The following is a 24,167-nucleotide window of genomic DNA, read 5'->3' on the forward strand; positions in this document are numbered from 1 at the left end:
GCCGTGGGTTTGGAGGTCCCCGCACCGCCTGGAGCTCGGCGCCCCAACACCGCCAGCCTCCGGGACTGACTGTGGTGGGAGCACCGTGCCTTCCCAGGCTCGGCGGCCTCGAGGGCCGCAGGGCCCCGGGGCCTCTGTGCCGGTGGCCTGGGCAAGCCGCGGGCCCCAGAGCGGAACGCTGGCCTCAGACCGAGTTGGCCCCGCGCGACCACAGATCCACCCGGGTCAAAGCCCTGTCCTCCCCACGGCCTCCCCTGCAAGCCCAGCCAGCTCTGTCCCCCGTGCGGTTCCGAGTGCTGAGGACCTCTGCGAGCCTCGTTTCTCCATCCACACCGCGTGGCACCCAGGCAGTAGCGCGAGGAATGTGAGCTAATGACGAGGCGGACCGACCCCACCGTGAACGTCCGCCGTGAACCGGGGGTCGGTCCTGCGACCTTAGTGAATACGACAACCTCTCTGCCGCAGTTTTCTCATCTCTAAAGTGGGGCTAACTTGACGTAGATAGACTTGAAGATAGGATCCACTTATATTTGCAAGAATGCACCCAAGCTCAGAAGTGTTGGCGACATCAGGGAGAGGTGCAGGTTTGGAGAGCCGTGGAAAAGGCTTTCCCATTTTACTCTGTACGTTTGGATTTTTTAACCACATGCACTGTCAATGTATTCAGGTTAAAAATAAGTAATATATGTAAAACCGCGGGCATAGTGGAGATGATAAATGGTTACTATTTTTTTTTTTTAATTTTATGTTTTTTGATACTAAGGATTGAACCCAGGGGTGCTTTATCACTGAGCTCCAGCCCTTTTTATTTTTTATTTTGAGGTAGGGTCTCATTGAGTTGCTTAGGGCCTCGCTAAATTGCTGAGGCTGGCTTTGCACTAGCCATCCTCCTGAGCAGATGGGATTACGGGCAGGTGCCACCGCCCGTATTATTTTTATGAGGTACTGAGGATCGAACCCAGGGCCCCACAAGTGCTAGGTGACTGCTCTACCGCAGAGCCACATCCCCAGCCCTACCTTTACATTTTTATTTGCCATTTACTCATGAGTCCAGTTTTGTTAAATCTATTCAGTGCTTTAAAGCTGCTTTTATTTTATTTTCTCCTTGGCACTGGGGATTAAACCTACAGTCTCTCTGCCACTGAGCTACATTCCTCACCCTTTTTATTTTTATTTTGAATCAGAGGGTCACTAAATTGCCTAGGCTGGCTTCTAATTTGCAATCCTCCTGCATCAGCCTCCCAAGTAGCTGGGTTTATAGGCCATGTACCACTGCAGGTAGTGTAACTGCTTATTTGTAAGTGACTTGAACACGCTTGCCTGTAATACCAGATGGCAAATTTAAAGCCAGCCTCTACAACCCCCTCTACACCAACCCCCAAGGCCCTAAGTAACCAGTAAGAACTTGTCTCTAAATTTAAATATATAGGTATGTATATAAAAGGGTTAAGGATGCAGCTCAGTGATTAAGCTCCCCTGAATTCAATGCCAGGTATCAAAACTAAATAAATAAATGTGATTTGGAACCAGCATGGTGGGACATACCTGTAACCCAGTAACTTGAGAGGCTGAAGCAGGAAGATTGAAAACTCCAGGCCAGCCTCAGCAATTTAAAAAGGATGTGGCTCAGTGGGAAAGAACCCTGGGTTAAATCTCTGATAATAAAAAAGGTTAAAAATAAAAAAATAAAATAAAATAAAAGTGGCTTGGAGGTCAGTTAATCCTGGGCTCGGCAGAAGCAGATATTAGGTCTAAGAATATGATGGGTGAAAATATAAAATGCTTTTAGGGTGGGGATATAGCTCAGTGGCAGAGCAAGTTCCTCTGTTTGATCCCCAGCAAAAGAACAGCTTTTATTTTACTCATTTTGCAGTATTAGGAATAAAACTCCAAAACAGAGCAATACCCCTAGCACTTCTTTTTTATTTTTTTGAGACAGTGTCTTGATAAATACCAAGCCTGACCTTGAACTTGCTATCCTACTGCCTCAACTGGGTTTGTTTTTTTGTTTTTGTGGCACTAGGGATTGAACCCAGGGGTGTTCTACCACTGAGCTACGCTCCCAGATCTTTTTATGATTATGAGACAGGGTCTTGCTAAATTGCTGAGGCCGGCCTGGAACTTGCCATCCTTCTACCTCAGCAACCCCCTCTACACCTGCCCCCCCCCCAGTCATTGGGATTACAGGTGTGCACCACCATGCCTAGCTTCCCGGGGTTTTTATTTTTCAAGATACTCTGGTTAGTAATATGACAAATTACTAAAAGCAAACTTCAAACAGGAAGCACATCACAAACAGGACTGCGGGCCACATTTACTGCAGGCCTTTATTGGTGCCTCTCAAAAGGTACTTGGGTTCTGGTCCTCCTTTTTCCCAAAGGGCTTGCGAAGAAACGGGTTAATGACCCACTCCCAGCAGGGTGGTTTATCAGGGACTCCTGGTGCTACACAGTCCCAACCCAGAGGCATATTTATAGTTCTGGGTTCTGAGGGGAAGCCCCTTTGCCCAGTTCTCAGAGTACAATGCAGACCAAACGCCTCCTGGGAGGCCAAGGGAGATATTTTAGGTTAGGTAGCTTTCAGTGCTGCCCTGTCACAGCCTGTCAGCTAACACTTATCTAGAAGGAGGCAAGGGAAAGGTTTGCCTTTGACATTTGTAACTGATGAGAACTGAAGGTCAAAAATAGTCCCTTCCATTAAGAAATGGTGACCAAAGAGCTGTCACCACAGCTGCCACTCTCCTGGTTTAGTGGCCTGAAAGAGTTGCATAAGGAAATTTCCCTAGTCAGGTACGGTGGTGGACGCCTGGAATCCAGCTACTCAGGAGGCTGAGGCAGGAGGATCACAAGCCCAAGACCAGCCCAGGCAACCACCTAGTGAGAGCCTGTCTCAAAATAAAAAATAAAAAGGGCTGGGGATGTTGATCAGTGATAGAACACCCCAGGTTCAATTCCCAGTATTAAAAGAGAAAAAAAATGAAAGAAAAAAAGAAGAGAGAAATTTTCCTATGCCTTAGTAACTTGTGAAGTATCAGATTAAGTTTGTGGAAATTGTCTTAAGGATAAAAAGAAGTTTGTAAGGGCTTGGGGTATAGCTCAGTGGTAGAACACTTGCTGAGCATGCTCAATGCCCTCAATTTGATCCCCAGCATTGAAAAAAAAGGAATTCTCTAGCTGCCTAATGGTGTAGCTCAGTGGTAGAATTTGTGCTTAGCATGAGAAGGGCCCTAGTTTCAATCCTCAGCATCATAATCACCTAGCTAATATGCCATAGCATTTGTTCTATTCTGCACCTGAGACGATGTGAGCTTTACGCATCTATCTCCCTCTGTCCTCATTAGGCCAGAGACTGTCTCATCATTTACAGATTTGCAAACAAGAAGAAATTCCAGGAATTTGCCCCAAATCTCATAGCTAGTAAAAGAGAGAGCCAGTTTTCCTTTCCTTTTCTTTTTTTTTTTTTTTCCCCATTGCTGGGGATTGAACCCAGAGGTGCTTTACCACTGAGCACATCCCCAGCCCTTTTTTATTGTGAGACAGGGTCTTATTAAGTAGGTTGTTGAGGCTGATTGTGAACTTTCAATCCTTCTGCCTCAGTCTCTAGAGTTGCTGGAACTACAGGCTTGTGCCACCTCAGCTGGAGAAAACCAGTTTTCTAACCAGGCACTGTTATCCAGGTACGTTGTGTACAAGTGAAATTTTTAAGAAATGTAACTGACAATACATTCAGAAAGTTTTGTGTTGAATTAACACTGTTTTAAATTAAGGTCTAGTGTGAGAGATTGTCCCTTTTTTTTAAAATATTTTCTTAGTTGCTAGTAGACTTTATTTATTCATATGTGGTGCTGAGAATCAAACCCGGTGCTTCACACATGCTAGGCAAGTGCTCTACCACTGAGCCCCAGCCCCAGCCCAGATTGTCCCTATTCTAATACTGATTTTAGGATATTTTTTTTTAATTTTAATATTTATTTTTTAGTTTTCGGTGGACACAACATCTTTGTTGGTATGCGGTGCTGAGGATCGAACCCGGGCCGCACGCACGCCAGGCGAGCGAGCTACCGCTTGAGCCACATCCCCAGCCCCCTAATACTGATTTTAAAGCCAATGTGTACAGGTCGGGCCCTGAAACTTTGGTGTAGGGTCATAATAACTATTTCTTTTTATTTTAATATTTTTTATTTTTTTGTTATAGTTGGACACAGTACCTTTATTTCACTTATTTATTTTTATGTGGTGCTGAGGATTGAACCCAGGGCCTTGCGCGTGCAAGAGGAGCGCTCTACCGCTGAGCCACAACCCTAGCCCCATAATAACTATTTCTGAAAAGCCTGGTGTTTGCCCTTCTGCCCCCTCAGAATCATGGTTTGCTGAACTCCTTTGTTCCAAAAGAGACACTCCATGCCAGGCTGGTCTCCAGCCATGAATTCCCTGTTCTAGTGTATTGTCACCTTGTCTCACACTGTTTAAATATATATATATATTTTTTTTAGTTGTAGATGGACACAATAACTTTATTTTACTTTTTTATGTGGTGCTGGGGATTGAACCCAGTGCCTCCCGCAGGCTAGGGGTAAGCGCTCTACCACGGAGCCACGACCCCAGCCCCTCACCATGCAATTTTGTTTTGTTTGGGGGATTGAACCCAGGGGCTCTCTGCCACTGAGCTACATCCCAGCCCTTTATTTCTTCATTTCCAGTCAGGCTTTTGCTAAATTGATCAAGTTGGCCTGGAATTTGAGATTCTCCCGCCTCAGCCTCCTGAGTAACTGGAATAATAGGCATGTGCCACTGTGCCAGCTCTAATGCTGTTCTTTTGACCTATTGGCCTTGGCTTGGCCCAGTTAGCCCATTGCCCATGACTGTTATGGGAGCACCCTGACACCTCCTGTGTTCTCCCAGGAACCCAGAGGGTGGGGACCCCCTGTGGTGTTTACCTTTGTATCCACCACCTTACCTCACTCATAGCAGGCATTTAACAAATGCTTGTGGGATGAACCCAGGAGCAAGTGTGCTGAGCACTGCCTCTGCTCTGGCCACATTCCAGCACTTTCTGGCTGTTGTCTCCCTCCACTGGCCTGAACTGGCTTTGGGGTGTTGAAATAATGGAGAAACAGGATGTGAACCATTGGGTAAGGCGAGGATCAAGGCATGAATAGGGTGTTCTGGACACCTAATCACTGCTCTCTAGATGTCAGATTTGGTCATAAATTCCCACAGCCAAAATCAAGAAAACTTGAAATATGGTACTTCCATATTTCAAGTACTAGTGCTTCTCAGGCAGGCCCAGGGGACCTAGTGACAGATTTTGCCTCTGTACTGCCCTGAGCCATATGACTGTCTGCTGCTGGTGTTCCCAGAACAGGAAGTACTCAGTAAATATTATGGAATTAAATTGATCAGACATGACTTTGGCAGTCATTGAGGTCTACAAACCCATCAGTACTTCGACAACTATGTTAAGTGGTTTGAACTCCTGTCACTCCTCCTTGCATCTGTATTGGGAAATAGCCATGATCTAAGCTTCTGATCAGGCCTCCAGAATAGTTGAGAATGTTTGTTGACTGCTAACTGGGAAGATTTCTTAGATGATTCTTTGATGCATTCTCTACATACTGTTTTATAGATTTGATAAAATGATGCCTATGGGCTGGGGATGTAGCTCAGTGGTAGAGTACTTGCCTAGCATGGGTGAGGTCCTGGGTTCAATTTTCAATTCTGCAAATTAAAAGAGAGGGGTGGTGGGCTGGGACATAGCTCAGTTGGTAGAGTGCTTCCTCACATGCACAAGGCCCTGGGTTCAATCCCCAGCACCACACCACAAAAAACAAAAAACAAAAAAAAAAAAACGGGGGGGGGGGAATGGAAAAGATTGCATTAAGTGAAGACTAAAAGCTGATCATCATGATGCCCAGAGCTCTTTGCTGAGGATGCTTTCAGATTCCATCAGGACTCAGGTCAGGATTTGCCCATGACACAGAGTACATACGTGTGTGTGTGTGTGTGTGTGTGTGTTTTAAATATACTTTTTAGTTGTTGATGGATCTTTATTTTATTAATTTACAAGTGGTGCTGAGAATTGAACCTAGTGTCTCACACATGCTAGGCAAGTCTGTACCACTGAGCCACAACCCAGCCCTTACATGTATTTTCATAGTGGGTTGATGATAACGGGCCAGCCCTGTGCTGAGGGGTCAAGGGAAATCACATCACTATCTGAACAGAACCTGTCTTCTTTGCTAAGAAATCTGGCAACAGATGTGCCACCAGGCCTGAGTTCCGTGATATTGCCTCAACACGGCAGGATCGTTGTGTCATGGAGCTCCAGGACCAGAGTGTGAGGTGGCTGTGAGCGGGGGAGGCTTAGCAGCGGCTGAGGGAAAATGCTCTGGACTGAGAGGTGGGTGTGCACTGCCCAGTGAGGACAGAAGGAAGAGTTGAGGGGCCAGGCCTTTGGGCTCGAAGCATTTTGAGAGAATAGAGTAACTTATTGTCATTCCTAAATCTGGAATTGCACTTATTGTGCTGACCACACATAACCTTGTGCCCAATTCCCAGATCAATTGCAGATATGGAGTTAAGGGCAGAAAATAGGGCGTTTTGTCTTAAGTGAAGAAGGTGACAGAGACCAACTCTTTTGCCCTCAAGAGCTCTTAGAGCATACAATAGACCACGTGATAAGGGCCCAGCTTCCAACCTGTCCACTCATTCTAGATGTCAAGTTTCCAGGTACAGCAGAGGTACACAGAGAAGTCAGCTCTGGAAGTGACAGGGCCCTGTCCCTAGTTTTGGGGGAGGAGACCTTCTTTCAGAGTCAGGGAGTAGAGCAGAGGGAGCAGGGAGGAAAAAACCTGAGCAAGTTATTTCCACCAGCTGAGCCTCAAGACAGAGCTGCTTCCCCCGCTGGGTGGCCCTGGGTCCTGGGCTTCTACCACAGGTCTGCCTCAAGGAGGCCATGGTGATCTTCCCCACACGGAGCTTTTCTGGTGCCTAGAAGTTTCCTTGCACTTCAGAGAATGCCAGTTTGGTGTCAAATTAATCTTGACAAAATGTGCTGAGGACCTAAGAAAGGCAGACATAAAAGGGTAGGAATAAAGGTGGCCAGAGGCGGCAGGCCAGCCGAAGGAGAGGCCAGGCTTTCATACATACCAAGGCCTTGAAGTCAGAAACCCGCGCGACAACGGAGCCCAAGTTGAGGCAGGAGGGAAAGCGCTTGGCCTCCACCCACAGGCCCAGGCTCATCGGGTGGATGGAGAGGGGGATGAAGAGGGGGGGGGGGGTGCGGGGAGACCTCCCTCCCCTGCTTGTGGCCTTCCCTGTCCTTGCAGCTCTGGTTCTGATCCGGGCTCTTCTCTCAGCTCGCAAAGCCTTTGCCCTCTGGCCGCAGCCTGGCTTTCCAGTTTCAGGCCCCAAAGGGCTGGGCCCACAAGCCTGAGGGAGCTGTCCTTCCTGGGACTGCCTGAGCCCTTCTCTCTCCCCGGTGGCAGTTGGGTCCACCCCAGGGAATCTCTCACTTTGGTGTGACTGACAAGTGTCTGTGGAGGTTGTGAAGTAAGGGGCCTGGTCCTCCCCTTGGGTGGCCTTGTTCCTGAACTCCCTGGGGCCTCTTTGGCATATCTGAGTGACACTCCCTCCTCTCAGGGATTATGAGCCAGGTACTAATTGGGGTCTCAAATATAGGCTCCTAGGAACAAGTCCGTTTCAATTTCTCAGTAATTTCCATTTCAAGAATCACTTAGGGGGCTGGGGATTTAGCTCAGTTGACAAAGTGCTTACCTCGCATGCATGAGGCCCTGGGTTCAATCCCCAGCACCACACACACACAAAAAAAAAAAAAAAAAAAGAAAGAGAAGAAAAAAAAGAATCACTATGGACTTGTGGGATTCCTACCCTCCTCTGTGACTCCATAGTGCCATCATATTGAGGTCACGTTGGTGCAGGTGGAGGTGGCTCCTCCAGGGGGATGTCCACGGACTCTCCAGGTGCAAAGGCTGGTTACTTTGGCCATGATACAGCCGGGGTCACAGTCTCAGGCGAGAGAGAAGCAGCGAGTGCCCCTGTTAGACTTAGAATGTATCAACCTGTGACCGTGAAGACCAGAGCCAGTGGAAGGAAGGGGCGTGAAGGGGTCTGCTCCCCAAACCTTCTCCCTCCCCAGGCTTCGCATTCCCTGTGGCTAGAGACGTTCTTTGAAACCTTAAAGTCATTTTTCACTTCTTTCCAGCCTCATTCTAGAATAGTGAAGAACTTTAAATATCTTCCTGCCCAGTCTCTTATTTATTTATTTGTTATCCCGAGCCACTGGGATTGCAGGCATGTGCCACCATTCCAACCCAGGCCCTTCACTTTACAGGTAAACAAATGGGGACCCAGGATGCGCCGTGACTCACCTTGGCTTCCGGGGCAAACAGGGTTAGCTTCAGACTTTCATATAGGCATGAAGTCCTGGTCTTTTAAGCCAACAGGTTTCTTCTTCACATATTCGCGGGTCCCCTTCCTGACTAAGCTCTCCTCTCCTCCTGTGTGAATGACATTGATCAATGCAAAAGCTTAACACTTTACCCGTGACACCCATGGAATGCCTTCTGTCCTTTCTTTTTTTTTTTATTTTTTAGTTTTTATTTATTTTTTATTTTTTTAAAATATTTATTTATTTAGTTAGTTCTCGACAGACACGACATCTTTGTTGGTATGTGGTGCTGAGGATCGAACCGGGGCCACACGCATTCCAGGCGAGCACACTACCGCTTGAGCCACATCCCCAGCCCCGCCTTCTGTCCTTTCTAACCTCACATCCTACTCATTCCTCAAGTGGCTCAAATGTCACCTCTTCCAGGAAGCCGATGACTGGCCCTGGCATGACTTCTTCCTTCCAGCTGTATTCAGCCTGCAGAATCCATGGCGCTCATACCACGGTGTGACGGTAGGGAGGCTGCATCCATGTCCTCACCACTTCAATAATTGGATTATAACTTCTTAAGAGCAATGGCCTTGCCTCCCATGTCTGGGTTTCCTTAGCAGGATCTGACATTCGAGATCTGAGGCCAAGCACGGTGGCACAGGCCTACGATCCCAGCTGCTCAGGAGGCTGAGGCAGGAGGATTGCCAGTTCACGGACAGCCTCAGCAACTTAGCAAGACCCTATCTCAAACTAAAAAGTGCTGGGGGCATGGCTTTGTGTTTGTTATGCTGGTGCCACACACACACACACACACACACACACACACACAGTGATAAGATCTTAGTCACTTCTTGTGGAATACATGCACAAGGAGGAGACTTGAGAAAAATGCTTAGGAATGTCCCCTAGGCCATTGTCCCAAGTGAACCAGGGACACAAACTGAGAAGAAAGTGTCCAATTTAAGGAATGAGAAAGTCCCTAGAGTAGCTGAAGGCAGGAGCAAGCACAGAAGGAAAGGTGAAGTAGACACCAGGCAAAGGAGATCAGAACTTAGGGGTTGGGCTTGCTGCCGAGATGCAGGTTGAGACAGGAGGTGACCCATGCTCACCCCTCTCACCAAGGCACAGGCTCGACTGTCTGCAGGTCCCACCTGTGGCCAGGCACACTGACTGGGTGACACTGGCCCCCTAATAGAATTTCAGTTACAAGAAGTCGCTCTTCTGGAGATGGGAACTGGGGACCTGCTCAGGCCAAGACATGCACCTGGCTCTCGGGGTTTCCCACTCTGCCTTCGGCCCATTTCTTCAACTGGACTCTTTTCACATCCAGGCTCCCAAACTGGCCAAGTATTTGAACACTCCCAGGTGCCTTGTCTTGGCCAGTGTGGCAGAGATCTCCCTGTCTCAGCCTCCCAGGAGCTGCCTCAGGTATTTTGAAACTCATTATTTTCTCTTTTCTCTCCCCAGCTCAAGTACATCACCTCAGTTTTTTGTTTTTGTACCATGGACTGAACCCAGGGACGTTTAACCACTGAGCCACATCCACAGTCCTAAATTGCTAAATTGCTTAGGGCCTCACTAAGTTGCTGAGGCTGGTTTTGAATTCATGATCCTCCTGCCTCAGCCTCCCAAGCTGCAGGGATTACGGGCATGCGCCACCACCCCTGGCCAGTACCTCAGTCTTCAAGGACTTTTGTGCTGTGGTGCCGGGGGTGGAATCCAGGGCCTTGCACATGCTAGGCAAGCACTCCACCACTGAGCCACAAAGGCTTTTGTGATTCATGACGTCATTTGCCAGTCTTAAAATTTCATGAAATAGGAGTGTGCCAGTGGGCATCACTTCCATTTACCACACGAGGAAATGAGGCACGTTGGGGGGCAGAACGGGGGCCAGTCTCTGGACTCTAACTCCTTTCCTGACTGAGGAAGGGCGAGGGACGGGAAGTTAGGCTGGGTTTCAGGTACCCTAAGGAAGGAGAGGGTGCTCTTACCCAGGGGAACCTACAGCTCCCCAGAGCAGGCAGGGACATGAAGGAGCATAAGCCATCCCCTTATGTCGCAAAGCAAACAGCCCAGGAAGTCAGGAGCTGCCCTAGGCCACAGGGTCAGTGAGTGACCACAGAGGGAGGAGCCCTGGCCCTGCAGTGTGGGCTCCTCAGTCTGCGCAGTGTGGTCTAAGTCACCTGTGGACCTTTGTTCTCCAGGGCCTGGGTGTGGATGGATCCATCAGCAGATGTCTGTGAGACCTCTGGTGAGTCACTTTGTTTTTATTTATGAGCAGCAATGCTCAGTTCCCTGGCCAGATGTGTGTCGGGAAGTATGGACCATGCTGTTGGGTCAGTGTTCTGTGGGGTTTAAATGAGATGATACACACAAAGTTCTCACTTGAACAGTGCCTGGCCCACAGTAAGTCCCCCTCAAGTGGTGGCAGATACTATGATTTAGAGTTTGAACATTCAAACACTATTTGTCTATACAAGTATGGCTAACTATGCTCTCACCCTTCAAAGGAAGCCATTCTTCAGGTCTCAGCATGAAACTGTTGAGCAGTCTGGATTGTTCCACAGCCCGAGAAGCGCGCCTCTTTGATTTAATTGACCTTGAGCCACCCTCAAGTCCATTCTCCGAGTCTGGAGCCAGGAGGACCCCATCTGCTCTGCAGCCTGCCAGGGACCTGTCTTCAGCAGCTGACTCTATTCCCTGGCTCGTGGCCCCAGATCACTAGGGATCTGAACACCAAGAGGGGCTCGTCGCTGCCCACTGACGGATGACTGAGAACAGGTGGGTCCTGAAAGCCAGCCAGAGCCTATTTATGGTGAGGCAAAGCCAATCCAAGCCAAGATTCTGGAGACACTAAAGAGAACATTCCTACCTCCATTTCTGTCTGCTGGGAAGGCTGGGCACAGGTAACAGGCAGAATAAGGTGAGCCTTTAGTGAAAGCCAGCCAACACACTGGAAATGGACCCTTTATAAAAGCAGTTAAGAGCTGGTGTGGTAGCGCATGTCTGCAACCCAGGAGACATGGGACACTGACACAGGAGGATCTCAGGTGCTCCACAGCACAGGCCCTCCCCGTTTGTTCTTGCCCGGGATCAGTCTTTTATAATGAAGAGAGTTTTTCAAAATACGTCCAGCAAGCCGGGCACAGTGGCGCATGCCTGTAATCCCAGTGGCTCAGGAGGCAGAGGCAGGAGGATTGCAAGTTTAAAGCCAGCCTCAGCAACTTAGCAAGGCCCTGTCTCTAAATAAAATATAAAAAGGGCTGGGGATGTGGCTCAGTGGTCAAGTGTCCCTGGGTTCAATTCCATATGAAAAAAAAATATATATATGTGTGTGTGTGTGTGTGTGTGTATACATCTCCAGCATACCCTCCCCCAGCCCTCCCTTCCCCTCCTCTGAGGTGACACCTTGTGACTTTGCTGAGGCGGCCTGTGCATATGCAAACACACAGCTCACGTGTCCGTACTCTCCTTTCTCTGCCTTTCTTGGATCACAGAGTCTCCCGGAGGTGCTGATTAAAGCTCTGTGTTCTGATGCAGAGATTAGATGGCTCCTGCCCAAGGATGACACACAAATTTGTGACGCAGTCCACATTTTTGTGAGAAAACAAAAACAAAAAACACTCTGGGTTCTTTCCCTGAAATAGGGCCACGTGAAAGTATTGACAGCTTCAGGGGTTCACACATAACTCATTTATTCTCCTCAGGAAGGTATTCTGGTTGTGGCTTACAGCATCTGGGGCTGATCTACACTGGATCTCCTTAAACCCTGTCCCTCTTCCCCACCATGTCTCCTACCCTCTCGGATCTTGAGAAGATTCCAACCAAGCACCTCCTTTAAGTCCTTGACAAGACAGCTAAAGTGAGGAGACAGCTATTTAACACCTTCTTTCAATAGCTTTTCATTATATTTAGAATAAAATAAAACATAAATTCGGGCTGGGGATGTGGCTCAAGCGGTAGCGCGCTCGCCTGGCATGCATGCGGCCCAGGTTCGATCCTCAGCACCACATACAAAGATGTTGTGTCCGCCGAAAACTAAAAAATAAATATTAAAAAATTCTCTCTCTCTCTCTTAAAAAAACAAAACAAAACATAAATTCTTTTTGTTTGTTTATCTGTGGTGCTGGGGATCAAATCCAGGGCCTCACTTGTTAAAAACATGCTCTGTCATTGAGCTTCGCTCCCAGCCCCATCCCTAATGATGCTTCGGGTTTTGTTTTGGTATTTGTTTCCTTGTGTTACTGGGGATTGAACTCAGGAGTGCTCTACCACTGAGCCAAGTCCCCAGCCCTTTTAATTTTTTGAGACAGGCTCTTGCTAAGTTGTTGAGGCTGGCCTCAAACTTGTGATCCTCCTGCCTCAGCTTCCCAAGTAGCTGGGACTACAGTGCATACTACCACGCCCAGCTGAAGTTCTTCCCATGACCTAGGCCTCCTGCCTGACCTCGCCCATCACTGCTCTTCATCGATCATGTCAAATCCAGTTCCAGCCAGGCAGGGTGGCACAGGCCTGTGATCCCAGGCATGGGATCGGGAAGCTGATGCAGGAGAATCACAAATTTCAAGCAAGCCTCAGCAATTTAGCGAGGCCCTAAGCTACTTACTGAGACCCTGTCTCAGAAAATAAAAAGGGCTGAGGATGTGGCTCAGTGGAAAAGCACTGCTTTTAATCCCCAGGACCCAAAACAAACAAACAAACAAACAAACAAAAACAAAATCCAGTCCCACCTCAGGGTCATTGCTTAATTTGTTCCCTCTGCCTGAAAGGCTATTTCCCCTGACGGTTGCTTTGCTGGCTCCTCGGGTCATTCAGATGTCAGTGTAAATGTCATTCCTCTGAGAGGCCATTCCTAACCCTCAAAATGCTGCTCTCCACCCCCAGCACCCTTTCTAATATCCCCTTTTATTTTTACTTTGCCCCCTTGGGGACACCTGCCACTTCTGAAAATACCTTACATTGTCAGTCATTTCCGGTTTATCTTCACTGTTAGGCATCATGCTGCGCAGTAGCCTCCTTGCCTGCCACATCTCAGCACCTGGACAGGGCCTGGCACGCTCTGGGCACCCAGCCAGTAGCCGTGGAATAAAGGACCCTAGTGGGGATCCGAGGAGAATCTCAATCCTGTGACTGACCACAGGTGGCTGACGACAGTCCCTAGCTCCTGACCCAGGCGGAGGTCCTGCCTCATTCCTCTGTTGCCTAGCCTGCCCTCTTCCCACGTCTCTGGAGCCACTCCCTCCCAATCAGCATCTAACAAAAACTCTTTTGTGATGTAGGCCTGGGGGATTTTATCTGAGTCAGTTGGCCTCTGCAACTGCAGCTCAGCTGAGTCCAAAGGTCTGCTCAGCGTTTCCAGTGAAACAGCCAGCAACCCTGCGGTCTGAGGGCTAGAGCTCCACCCCTCTGCTCCTGGCCTGTTCAGTCCAGGGTCTTGGGGATAAATGCTGACCAACAAAATAGGAAAAGTAAAGCTATTTATTCTGAGCGTGCAGTAGCAAGCTGTCACTTGCTACAAAATTCACAGTCACTTGAATTTCGGCAGAGATCCAAAGGTGGTTCAAGGAGTGAGAAGGATTTCTGGTGGAAAAGGGAGGCCTCAGGTGTGCCCTGATTAGAGGCTGTGGGCCTGGAAGACCCAGGCATGCTACCAGAAAGGGAGGCATCCCTGTGTGATTATCAAGGGTGTGTCTTCTGCTTTCTCTGCTTGCTCCTAAATTGCAAGGGAGGACACAAATTAGGGAAACTGTCAGTTATTAATCAAGTTCTGGTCATTTGGGGCTGATTGTTTTATAGAGTTTATTGCTTTGCTTCCTCAACTCTCACTGGCAATCTGGCCTCTTTCTAGTCTGACTTCCTCTGTATTTTATTTAGTTAGTTAGTTAGTTTGGGGCTGAACTGGGGATTGAACCCTGTGCCTCACCCATGCTATGCAAGTGCTCTATCCCTGAGTTATGTCCACATCCCTTTTGAGACAGGGTCTCACTAAATTGCCTGGACTGGCCTTGAACTCCTGGGATCAAGTGATCCTCCTGCCCACGTCTCCTGCATAGCTGAGACTACAGGTACACACCACCACAACTGGGTGAGGGTTCTATTTTTATTTATTATTATAAATTTTCAGTATGGGGAACCCAGAGCCTTGTATATGCTAAGCATATATTCTCACCACTGAGCCACATCCCTAGCCCCAAGAGTTCTAATTTTTTTTTAAATTGTTGATAGATCTTTATTTTATTTATTTGTTTATATGTGGTGCTGAGGATCGAACCCAGTGCCTCACACATGCCAGGCAAGTACGCTACTGCTGAGCCACAGCCACACCCGAGTTCTAATTTTTTTATGTTTATTTTTTAGTTATAGGTAGACACAATATCTTTATTTTTATTTTAATGTGGTGCTGAGATTCAAACCCAGTGCCTTACACATGTTAGGGAGTGCTCTACCTTTGAGCCACAACCCCGCCCAAGAGTTCTATTATTTTTTTTTTAGATGTTGATGGATCTTTATTTTATTCATTTATTTATATGTAGTGTGGAGGATCAAACCCGTGCCTTGCACATGCTAGGCAAGCGCTCTACCACTGAGCCCCAGCCCCAGCCCCAAGAGTTCTATTTTTGAATACGGGCCGGCCACCATTCATTTGTACATCCAGTTTCTTAGTCTACATGGATCTGTGAGACACACAGGACGTGTGAAAGGGCTTTGTGTGTTGTGCAGGTTCTAGTGTGAGAGAAGGCCGTGGGAACCTGATGGAGAGGGCCTGTCTCATCAAGATGAGGAGACTGACTGTCAGCACTGGGTAGTGACAGTAACAAAACCAGCATTTAGTGAGTGTGAGTCACTGCCTTGAGCCTTCATAGAACCCCCACAATAATCCTAAGAAGTAGTTATTATTAATATCTTCATTTTTTACAGATGAGGAAACTGAGGCACAGAATGATAAAGGAAATTGCCTAGGATCACAAGGTAAGCATCAGAGGGGAAAAATGGTTATATTGTTGTGCTCTGCCAAAAATTATTTATTTTTTGTAGTACTGGGGACCGAACCCAGTGCCTTGCCCAAGCTAGGCAGGTGCTTTACCACTATATACCCCTTACCCTGCTTTACCCATAATTAGTTGCAGCTGTGCTCCCCTAAATGCTACTTTCTCAGTCCAAGTTTTTGCCCTGGGCTGGGACTACTGCTTAGTGGCAGGGCCCTTGCCAGAAGGCCCTGGGTTCAATTTCCAGAACCACAAAAATAACCCAAAGTCTTTAGCTGCATGAGGTGAAGTGCCTATAGTCCCAGCTGCTTGGGGGAACAGTGCTGGGGGCTCACCAGAGCCCAGGGGGTTTTAGCTAGCCTGGGCAACATAGCAAGAATGTCTCAAAAATAGTCTTTGTCCTTGAATGTTTGTCCTGTTGAATCACTATTAGTCACTATACAAAAACAGCCACTGCTAAGTACCAGGTAGGGTCTAAGTACTGGCACATGTCAACTCACTTAATCTTCTTCTTCTTCTTTTTTTTTTTAGAGAGAGAGAGAGAGAGAGAGAGAATTTTTAATATTTATTTTTTAGTTTTCGGCGGACACAACATCTTTGTTTGTATGTGGTGCTGAGGATTGAACCCAGGCCGCAGGCATGCCAGGCAAGCGCGCTACCGCTTGAGCCACATCCCCAGCCCAATCTGCTATTATTTTTACTTATTTAGTTTTATGTGGTGCTGAGGATCAAACCCAGTGCCTCACCTGTACTAGGCAAGTGCTCTACCATTGAGCCACAACCCCAGTGCCCCCAGTGCCCCCAGCACCCCCAGCCCTTTTTATTTTGAGACAGGCTCCTGCTAAGGAGGTGAACTTGTGATCCTTCTGCCTCAACCTTCCAGTTGTTGTGCCATTGTGCCTGGCTCTTTTATAGAAGAAAAAACTGAGGAGCAAAGTAACTTCCCTGAGGTGGCCCAGTTCAGGCCTCTGGGCCTTGAGTTTGTACCTCAGACTCTGCACCACAGTCCCACACTAGTCAATTAGCGGATGGGACTACCATCAGTCAAGTCCAGATCCATAGCAATGGTGGCCCATGGCTAACAGCTATCCCCAAGTTGGTGGCTCTTACTTTTCTGAATCACAAATTCCTTTGAAAATCTGGTAGAAGCTACAGACACTCTCCCTGGGGGAAAAAAAAAAACAAACAAACATGCAATTCTCTCTCTCTCTCTTTCCCTCTCTCTCTCTCTCTCTCTCACACACACACACACACACACAGTTTTGTACACACTAGGAAATTCTCAGGTGCCCCTTGAGCCTTTTCAAGGACCTCACTAGGCAAGTGGGCAACAGTGGAAGACGGATGGCTGGGGTGAGTGTTTCAGCCTTGGGATGGTCCTGAGTCTGGAGCCAAGGGAAAGTCTTGAAGTTCTAAAAGGTTACATTTAATGAGACAATGGAAATAAAATTCCACATTTATTTTCATTTACTTAATCTGTGAAAAGAAAAAAAGCAGTCTGTCTGGCCAGACCCCTTTGGACTGATCTAATTACCCAACTTCTCTCCCACGCCCAGATAGTTGAACAGTGCTGGGGAAATCTCAGAATTCTGCCGATTTATGCCAATGCATTTAGGGTTTCTAGGCCCAGTGGGGTCTTTAACACAGCTTGGCAACTCTTACTTGTACCAGACAAATGCTCACACCCAGTTCCCACAATGGTCATTCTAATCCTTCTTTAATGACTCATTAAGCTTTAAAAATTTTCATGTGATAGAAGCACAAATTTTCATTCTTATCCCTTCAAGACTATTTCTCCTTTCACCTATGCTCTTGACCCTTCAGTCTTTTTTTTTTTGGTAGATATTTATTTAGAGGCTACCATGAATGGCACTGGGCCAGACTGTTGATATCCATCATAGTCCCTGCTCTCAGAGAGGCAGAAAGACCTCCATTCAACAAATAATTACAATTATAATGAGAGATATTTTAGAGTATTATAGGATATATTGATTTGGGGACTTTAGGAATATCTCCCTGAGAAAATGACATTTATAGCTAATTCTTTAGGGATGATATGTCAGTTAGGAATGCTTTGAGTTACACATAACAGAAACCCTGACTAACAGTGAAACCATACGGATGTTTATTATTTACCCATAATGCCTAAAGCAAAGGGCTCTTGGATCTTTAAGTGGCTCAATAATATCAAGAGCCACAAGTCAACAACTCTGCAATTTTCTTTTCTTTTTCTTTCTTTCTTTCTTTTTTTTTAGAGAGAGAGAGAGAAAGAGAGAGAGAGAGAGAGAGAGAATTTTAATATTTATTTTTTAGTTTTCGGCAGACACAACATCTTTGTTTGTATGTGGTGCTGAGGATCCAACCTGGGCCGCACGCATGCCAGGCGTTGAGCCACATCCCCAGCCCAACTCTGCAATTTTCTTAGCTTTTCCTTCAGTCTAAAGAGGACTGCCACAAATTCAAGTGCGACTTCCTTACATAACATCATCCCAAATCAGAACACAGATAAAAGGCTCTGGTTCCTGAACAGCCTTCTTGCACAAGTCCATAAAAATTTATCCACAAATTCCCTGAAGTCTTCTTCCTGTGTGTTTCTGGCTGAAAGTGGGTCATATGCCCACCCCAGATAGGTAAAAGGAAGAGGGTGACCATGATTGACTTAGACCAGCCATGATATTTTTTATTATATGGCACAATGAAAACCCTACAAAAGAATGAAGTTGGAGCCCTACCTCACAGTACATATTCAAATTAACTCAAAATGGATCAAAGACTTAAGTATAAGACATAAATGAACAAAAACAAACAGAAGAAAACAAGCAAGGATAAATCTTTGTGACCTTGGATTTGGGAAAGTTTTCTGAGATATGACACTAAAAATACATGTAACTAGTGAGGCATATTGGCACATTCCTGCAATCCCAGTGACTCAGGAGGTAAAGTCAGGAAGATTGCAAGTTCAAAGCCAGACTCAGCAACTCAGAAAGTCCCTTAACAATTTAGTGAGAGGCTGTTTGAAAATAAAAAAAATAACAATTAGGGCTGGGGATATAGCTCAGTCTTAATATCCATGAGTTAAATCCACAATATAAAAAAAAAATCTGATAAAAGTATGAGAAGAAAAAGTATAAGAAAATACTACGGGCTGGGGTTGTGGCTCAGCGGTAGAGCGCTTGCCGTGCATGTGTGAGACCCAGGTTGGATCCTCAGCACCATATAAAAATAAATAAACAAGGGCTGGGGATGTGGCTCAAGCGGTAGTGCGCTCGCCTGGCATGTGTGCGGCCCAGGTTCAATCCTCAGCACCACATACAAACAAAGATGTTGTGTCCGCCAAAAACTAAAAATAAAATAAAATAAACAAAATAAAGATAGTGTGCCCTCTATAACTAAAAAAAACAAAAAAGAAAAAATTAAAAAAAGAAACCATTCATGGGAAATTATACAAAAATTCTAAACAAAATATTTGGAGATTTAATCTGGCAATAAATAAAATAATGATACATCATGTCCAAGTGTGTTTATGATTATTTTAGTATGCAAGCTAAGTGCAACTTTTTGAAAGTCAATTTATGAATTTACCACATTTAACAAACTAAACAAGCCACATGAGGTGGTGCATGCCTGTACTCCTAGCTATTTGGGAGCCCAGCCTGAGCACTTTAGCCAGACCCTGTCTCGACATAAAATAAAAAGGGCTGGGGATGTAAGTCGGTGGTAGAGTGCTTGGCTAGTACATATGAGGCAATGGGTTCAATCCCTAGTACTGTTAAACAAAAAAAATCCAGCATTACAACTAAACATCTTAACTGGCTTTATTTTCAATTCTTAGAATTAGGCAACCTTCATTTCATAAAAGAGCATTCCTATGGGCTGAGCTGAAGAGGTTGGTTTTATACAAAGAAAGTCTGAAGAAAGAAGCAACACAAGAACAAATAGCAAACTGGTATTTCAATTACTTTCCTTGTAAAGTGGATTACTTCCTCTTTCAGAAATATCTACTATAGGGCTGGGGCTGTAGCTCGGTGGTAGAGTGCTTGCCTTGCAGGTGTGAGGCCCTGGGTTCAATCCTTAACACCACATAAAAATAAATAATAAAGATGTTGTGTCCATCTACAACTAAAAAATATTTTTAAAAAAGAAATATTTACTTCTGTTAATGTAGATATATATATTTGTGGGTGTATGTGTGTAGTGCTGGGGATTGAATGTTAATGGATATTAAACTCTCTATAGAGCTAACATTCTTGAGATGATGTTTCAGGGGATGGGGATGTGGCTCAAGTGGTAGCGCGCTCGCCTGTCATGCGTGCGGCCCAGGTTCGATCCTCAGCACTACATACAAACAAAGATGTTGTGTCCGCAGATAACTAAAAATAAATAAATATTAAAAATTCTCAAAAAAAAAATGATGTTTCGGTCCTTTTTATTTTTAGAATATTTTGCACTCTGCCTAACACAAAAAAGATTGTGTTTTATTTAGATGAACTTTGTATATACAGCCAATGCTTTGCACACATTTCCCTTCCTTTCTAACAAAATCCTACTTAAGCTTGAATTCCTTGTGAAGCTGATGAACCGAACCCAGGCTAATGCCATTTTTTTTTTTTTTAAAGAGAGAGTGAGAGAGAGAATTTTTTTTTTTTAATTTAGAGAATACTTTATTAGTTTCTGTAATCAAACCCACGTAGATAAGACCTTACATATTTAATACAGTGCGTTACCCCTGTACAAATGGAAAAAAATTAAGTTTAACATTTCTAGACCAATATGGCTGTTAATTTCTGTACAATGCCAACTCAACACGGTAAACTGGGATATTTTTCCAAAGTTGACAGCACAGCTAAAGTTTCCAAAAATTCAAATTATCTATATATGTATATATATATATATTTATATTTATATAAAAAGACCAATAATAGCAGTATGTTCTGCATCAGCAGCAGCAACAGCGTTTCCAGGTTCTGCAGTCATATGAACAGAATCATAGACACACCCAGCACACTCCATTTAAAAAAGGGGGGAAAGTAAAAAAAACAAAAACAAAACAAAACCCGAGAAAGCAGCAAAGTTCTGTTACTGTTGTGATACCTGGCACCATTTTTTTTTTATTAGCTTCTCAATCATCATCTGAAAAGAAAACATTCTAGAGTAACATCATTAAAAACAGCTCTGATAAAGCATGGTCACTACCACGTATCATAAAGCAGGTACGAGAGGTTTAACATTCACAGCGTATGATACAGTACTGTCCTACATCTACAATACTAGAGGGTACGATTACAAAGGCAATTATTTGAGACTTGATTCTACTTTTCCAGCAGAGGGCCAAAAGGATGGTGTGACACAGCTCTGTAAAGAAATGTACTTCCTTAGGATTTCCTTTCATTGGCGGCACAGTTCCAAGTACTCACTCTCTTCATGAACGTCAGCTAAAAACCGTTAAGGGGGAGGGGGAACAAAAAGCAAAACAAAACAGCCATTGGATCCATACAAAGGTGACCAAGTGGAGGCAAGCAAGACTAAAAATATGGAACGCTTCACGAATTTGCGTGTCATCCTTGCGCAGGGGCCATGCTAATCTTCTCTGTATCGTTCCAATTTTAGTATATGTGCTGCCGAAGCGAGCACGAGAATTTTTTAATATTTATTTTTTAGTTATCGGCAGGCACAACATCTTTGTTTGTACGTGGTGCTGAGAATTGAACCTGGGCCACACGCATGCCAGGCGAGCGCGCTACCGCTTGAGCCACATCCCCAGCCCAGGCTAATGCCATCTTAAGATTGGAAGCCATTTCATCACAAAGTCATGAAAAGTTCATTTGTTTTACTGTAAAATACTAAGATTTCTATTTGGCCTGACCATAATTTGCTTGGGATTCCTGCCCTTGCTTTGAACTTCCCCATGCCTGGCTCTCCTTGACCAGATGACAACCCTCCCTGAAATTCCAGCTGCTCCTGCTTAACTCTGATGTTGGACTAAGTCTGCTGCCCACTTTGAGATGTTAAAACAATGTAGATCATTACCTGCTGTCTGCCCTTGTATAATGCTTGCCAGAACCCTGTCAGCTGTAAGCTCCCAAGACACCTCTCTTTTTGTAACTTTTTGTATTATAAAAACTTCCCTGTAATCAGACGAGCTACTTTTCTTTGGCCCTGTTTTTCTGGGTGAGACAGTCCCTGATCAGCTCTCTTATGTACACAATATAAGCTTGCTTTAATTTGGTTTAAATTTGAGTGGGTGGTCTTTCTTCACATTGTGGTTCAACAAAACTTCCGCCCATTTCTCTACATAGTTAAGAGAGCTCTGACTCCTTTATCTTCCACCCCTAAACTGAACAAATTACATATTAATAGTTTATTTATACAACTAATTGCTGTAAATGTTAACACTGTCACCTTTTCTTGCTAACAAAAATCTTACCCTTGCTTCCAGGCTCCATCCAAACTCACCTCCTCCATTAATAGTTCCTTAGAGATACATGCACATCCATGTTAACTGCAGCATAATTCACAACGACAATTTATGGAATCAGCCTAGGTGTTCATCAACAGATGAATGAATCAAAAAAATGTAGTATATATACACAATCGAGTTTTTTTTCAGCCATAAAGAAGAACAAAATTATGTAATTTGCAGAAATATAGATGAGCATTTTGGGGGAAATAAGCCAAATTCATAGACAAAAGTTATGTTTTCCCTCATATGTGGAAGCTAAAAGGGAAAAAAGAGACACCACGAAGTAGAATGACCATTAATGTAGAGGAGGGGGCAGGGGGAGCTGGGGGGGGTACAGTAAAATGTAATTGATCAAACTGTATTTTTATATATACTACATTGTGCTACTGCACCGCAATGAAATCCATCATTCCGTATAATGGAGATGAACAAATTAAATGCAAAAGAAAATACCAAAAAAAAAAAAAAAATGTTGGCTGGTGCCCAGGCGTTGGTGTTAACTCCCAGCACTGGGCTTCACAGCCACCCCGTCACCGAGTGGGGTTCCTTTCCTCCCCTCCCGACCCAGTGCGTGGCCAGAGCTCAGAAGAGCTCCGCTGCAGCGCTGGGCTCCACGCCGGGGGCGCGAGAAAGTCTCCGGGCGCAGCCAGCGAAAACAGCTGTCTCTGTGGGCGGGACCTCCCGTCCGGGGTCGAGTGCCCCGGGCCAGAACGCAACCGGATGCCCGAGGCCCGCTCGGACCCGGCCAGGACGCAGGCGGCGGCGGACACCCGCGGAGCCCGCCGAGCACTTGTCCCGCCCCGCCCCTCCTCCCAGCCGCGCAGGCGCCTCGCCCGTCGTCCGCGCAGGCGCCTCTCGCCCCACGCCGCGCAGGCGCAATCTCGCCGGCGTGGGAGGCTGAAGGGTTTCCCGCTCGCTGACTCTCGTGCTGACGAGGTGGGGAGACCTGCTGGCGCAGGCTGGCTGAAGACCGTCTGGTCAGAAAACGAGTGAAAAAACGAAAGACTGTGGAGGGAAGGGAAGTGGCGGGTGTCGCCTGGAGCTACTGGAGAGCAGTTCGCCCAGTTTGGGGCGGCACCGTCCTTCTTGGCCCCCCGCCCTGACGGGTGAGGAGATCTGGTCCCGCCGCGCGGCCGTCTGGGCAGTGGGTTCCACAGGCCCGCCCTGCGGCCCAGCGCCGTCTGGGGTCCAGGGGCCATTTTTTCAGCTCCAGCCTTGAGGCTACAGGTTTCCTGGGGGCAGCTTCGTAGGGCTTGAGAGTCACTGTCACTGCCCCTTTTCTGGTCTAATTTATGCCTGGGGATTCTAGCCCCACTTCCCTGGGAATGGGCACGACACTCGGAACTGGCCTCCTGGGCTCCTGCTTGGGGTCGCTGCCAGCTAGACGTTGTAAGAAACAAATCCAAGTCCGTCCTCCGACTGAGTCACATTCAGCAGCACCCGAGAGGAAGACGCCAGCCTGATGCTTCTGCAAGAGGCATCCTTCTGCCGGATACTGCGCCTGGTGGTCACAAGGTCTGGCCACCCCGCCTCGAGAGGCCATCCTCACTACACCCTGCTGCCACTAAGCCCACGCTCACCCTGCCCTAGTCCTGTCCTGCTCAGAACACACTTGCATCCGGGGCAGCCTAGAGCACGACATTGTTATGCCCGCAAACAGGTTCATGGACTGATAATAACTCCAGGGCAGCGGGGCACCGTGGTGCATGCCCGTAAATCCTAGCTAATTGGGATTCTTTCACAGTACACAGACAGGGGTCCACTAAATGGATGTTGAACAAATCAGTGCATGAACTTCAAAGATTAAAAATGGGGATTTTAAAATGTCAGTCTGAGGGCTAGGGTGTAGCTCAGTGGCAGAGGCCGTGGGTGAGGCTCTGAGCTGAATACCTAGTACAAAAAAGAAAAAAAAAAAAAAAAGGCTGAGCTGGTTTGGGGATAGAGTTCACTGTGAGGCACTGTGTTTGATTCCCAATACCACAAAATTAAGTAAAATGTCAGGCTGAGTGGTGGCATTTTGGGAACTCATCAAGGACGTGAACTACTCTTTTTTTAGTGTTTATTTTTTTATTAGACAATTTCCTTTGTTTTTCTTTGAGGCTCAAGGAGTACATTACTAAACATAAATTCTGTTGGCTCCCATATAAAATTATTGGAGATGATGCTAAAACTTTTAAGAGCAAGAGAAAAACACCCAAATATAGGCATGAAGCATCTTTTTCACCTTGAAATTGGACAGCTAACTAAAAAAGGTTGCACTCCCTTTAAAATGTGTGAATCAGTTCAAAATGACAAGTAGTAAAGTTAAGTCATTTAGTTAT

General features: G+C 46.2%; 1 protein-coding gene, 1 long non-coding RNA gene and 1 other non-coding gene across 9 annotated transcripts in view; 1 reads left to right on the forward strand and 2 right to left on the reverse strand.

Annotated features, from left to right (window-relative positions):
• Adamtsl4 (ADAMTS like 4) overlaps positions 1–13,569 on the reverse strand; it is a 43,980-nt gene extending 30,411 nt beyond the window's left edge. For 2 of the 5 annotated variants that reach the window (XR_007351900.1, XM_048814900.1), the window contains exons 1-3: positions 13,359–13,569; positions 8,390–8,518; positions 7,890–8,064 (exon numbers count right to left, since the gene is read on the reverse strand). Coding sequence is in view for 4 of the 5 variants with exons in the window: in XM_048814900.1 (XP_048670857.1) it covers positions 7,890–7,918 (29 nt within the window). In the remaining variant the exon portion in view is untranslated. Of the gene's footprint in view, positions 1–7,889; positions 8,081–8,389; positions 8,519–13,358 lie in introns of all 5 variants that reach the window. The other 3 variants (XM_048814894.1, XM_048814895.1, XM_048814896.1) reach the window with 3 other exon arrangements.
• LOC107156840 overlaps positions 1–20,020 on the forward strand; it is a 34,750-nt gene extending 14,730 nt beyond the window's left edge. For 2 of the 3 annotated variants that reach the window (XR_007351902.1, XR_007351901.1), the window contains 4 exons: positions 10,605–10,651; positions 10,911–11,181; positions 15,319–15,369; positions 19,219–20,020. This is a non-coding gene — a long non-coding RNA (uncharacterized LOC107156840). Of the gene's footprint in view, positions 1–9,961; positions 10,652–10,910; positions 11,182–15,318; positions 15,370–19,218 lie in introns of those variants that run through there. The other variant, XR_001505409.2, reaches the window with a different exon arrangement.
• An 890-nt stretch (positions 20,021–20,910) lies between these two features.
• On the reverse strand, positions 20,911–21,017 carry LOC125620309. The gene has a single exon (XR_007351922.1). It is a non-coding gene; the product is annotated as a U6 spliceosomal RNA (small nuclear RNA).
• Positions 21,018–24,167: the final 3,150 nt, after the last annotated feature.

The sequence above is a fragment of the Marmota marmota genome, unplaced genomic scaffold, assembly GCF_001458135.2.
Source record: "Marmota marmota marmota unplaced genomic scaffold, marMar, whole genome shotgun sequence".
Lineage (NCBI taxonomy): Eukaryota > Metazoa > Chordata > Mammalia > Rodentia > Sciuridae > Marmota > Marmota marmota.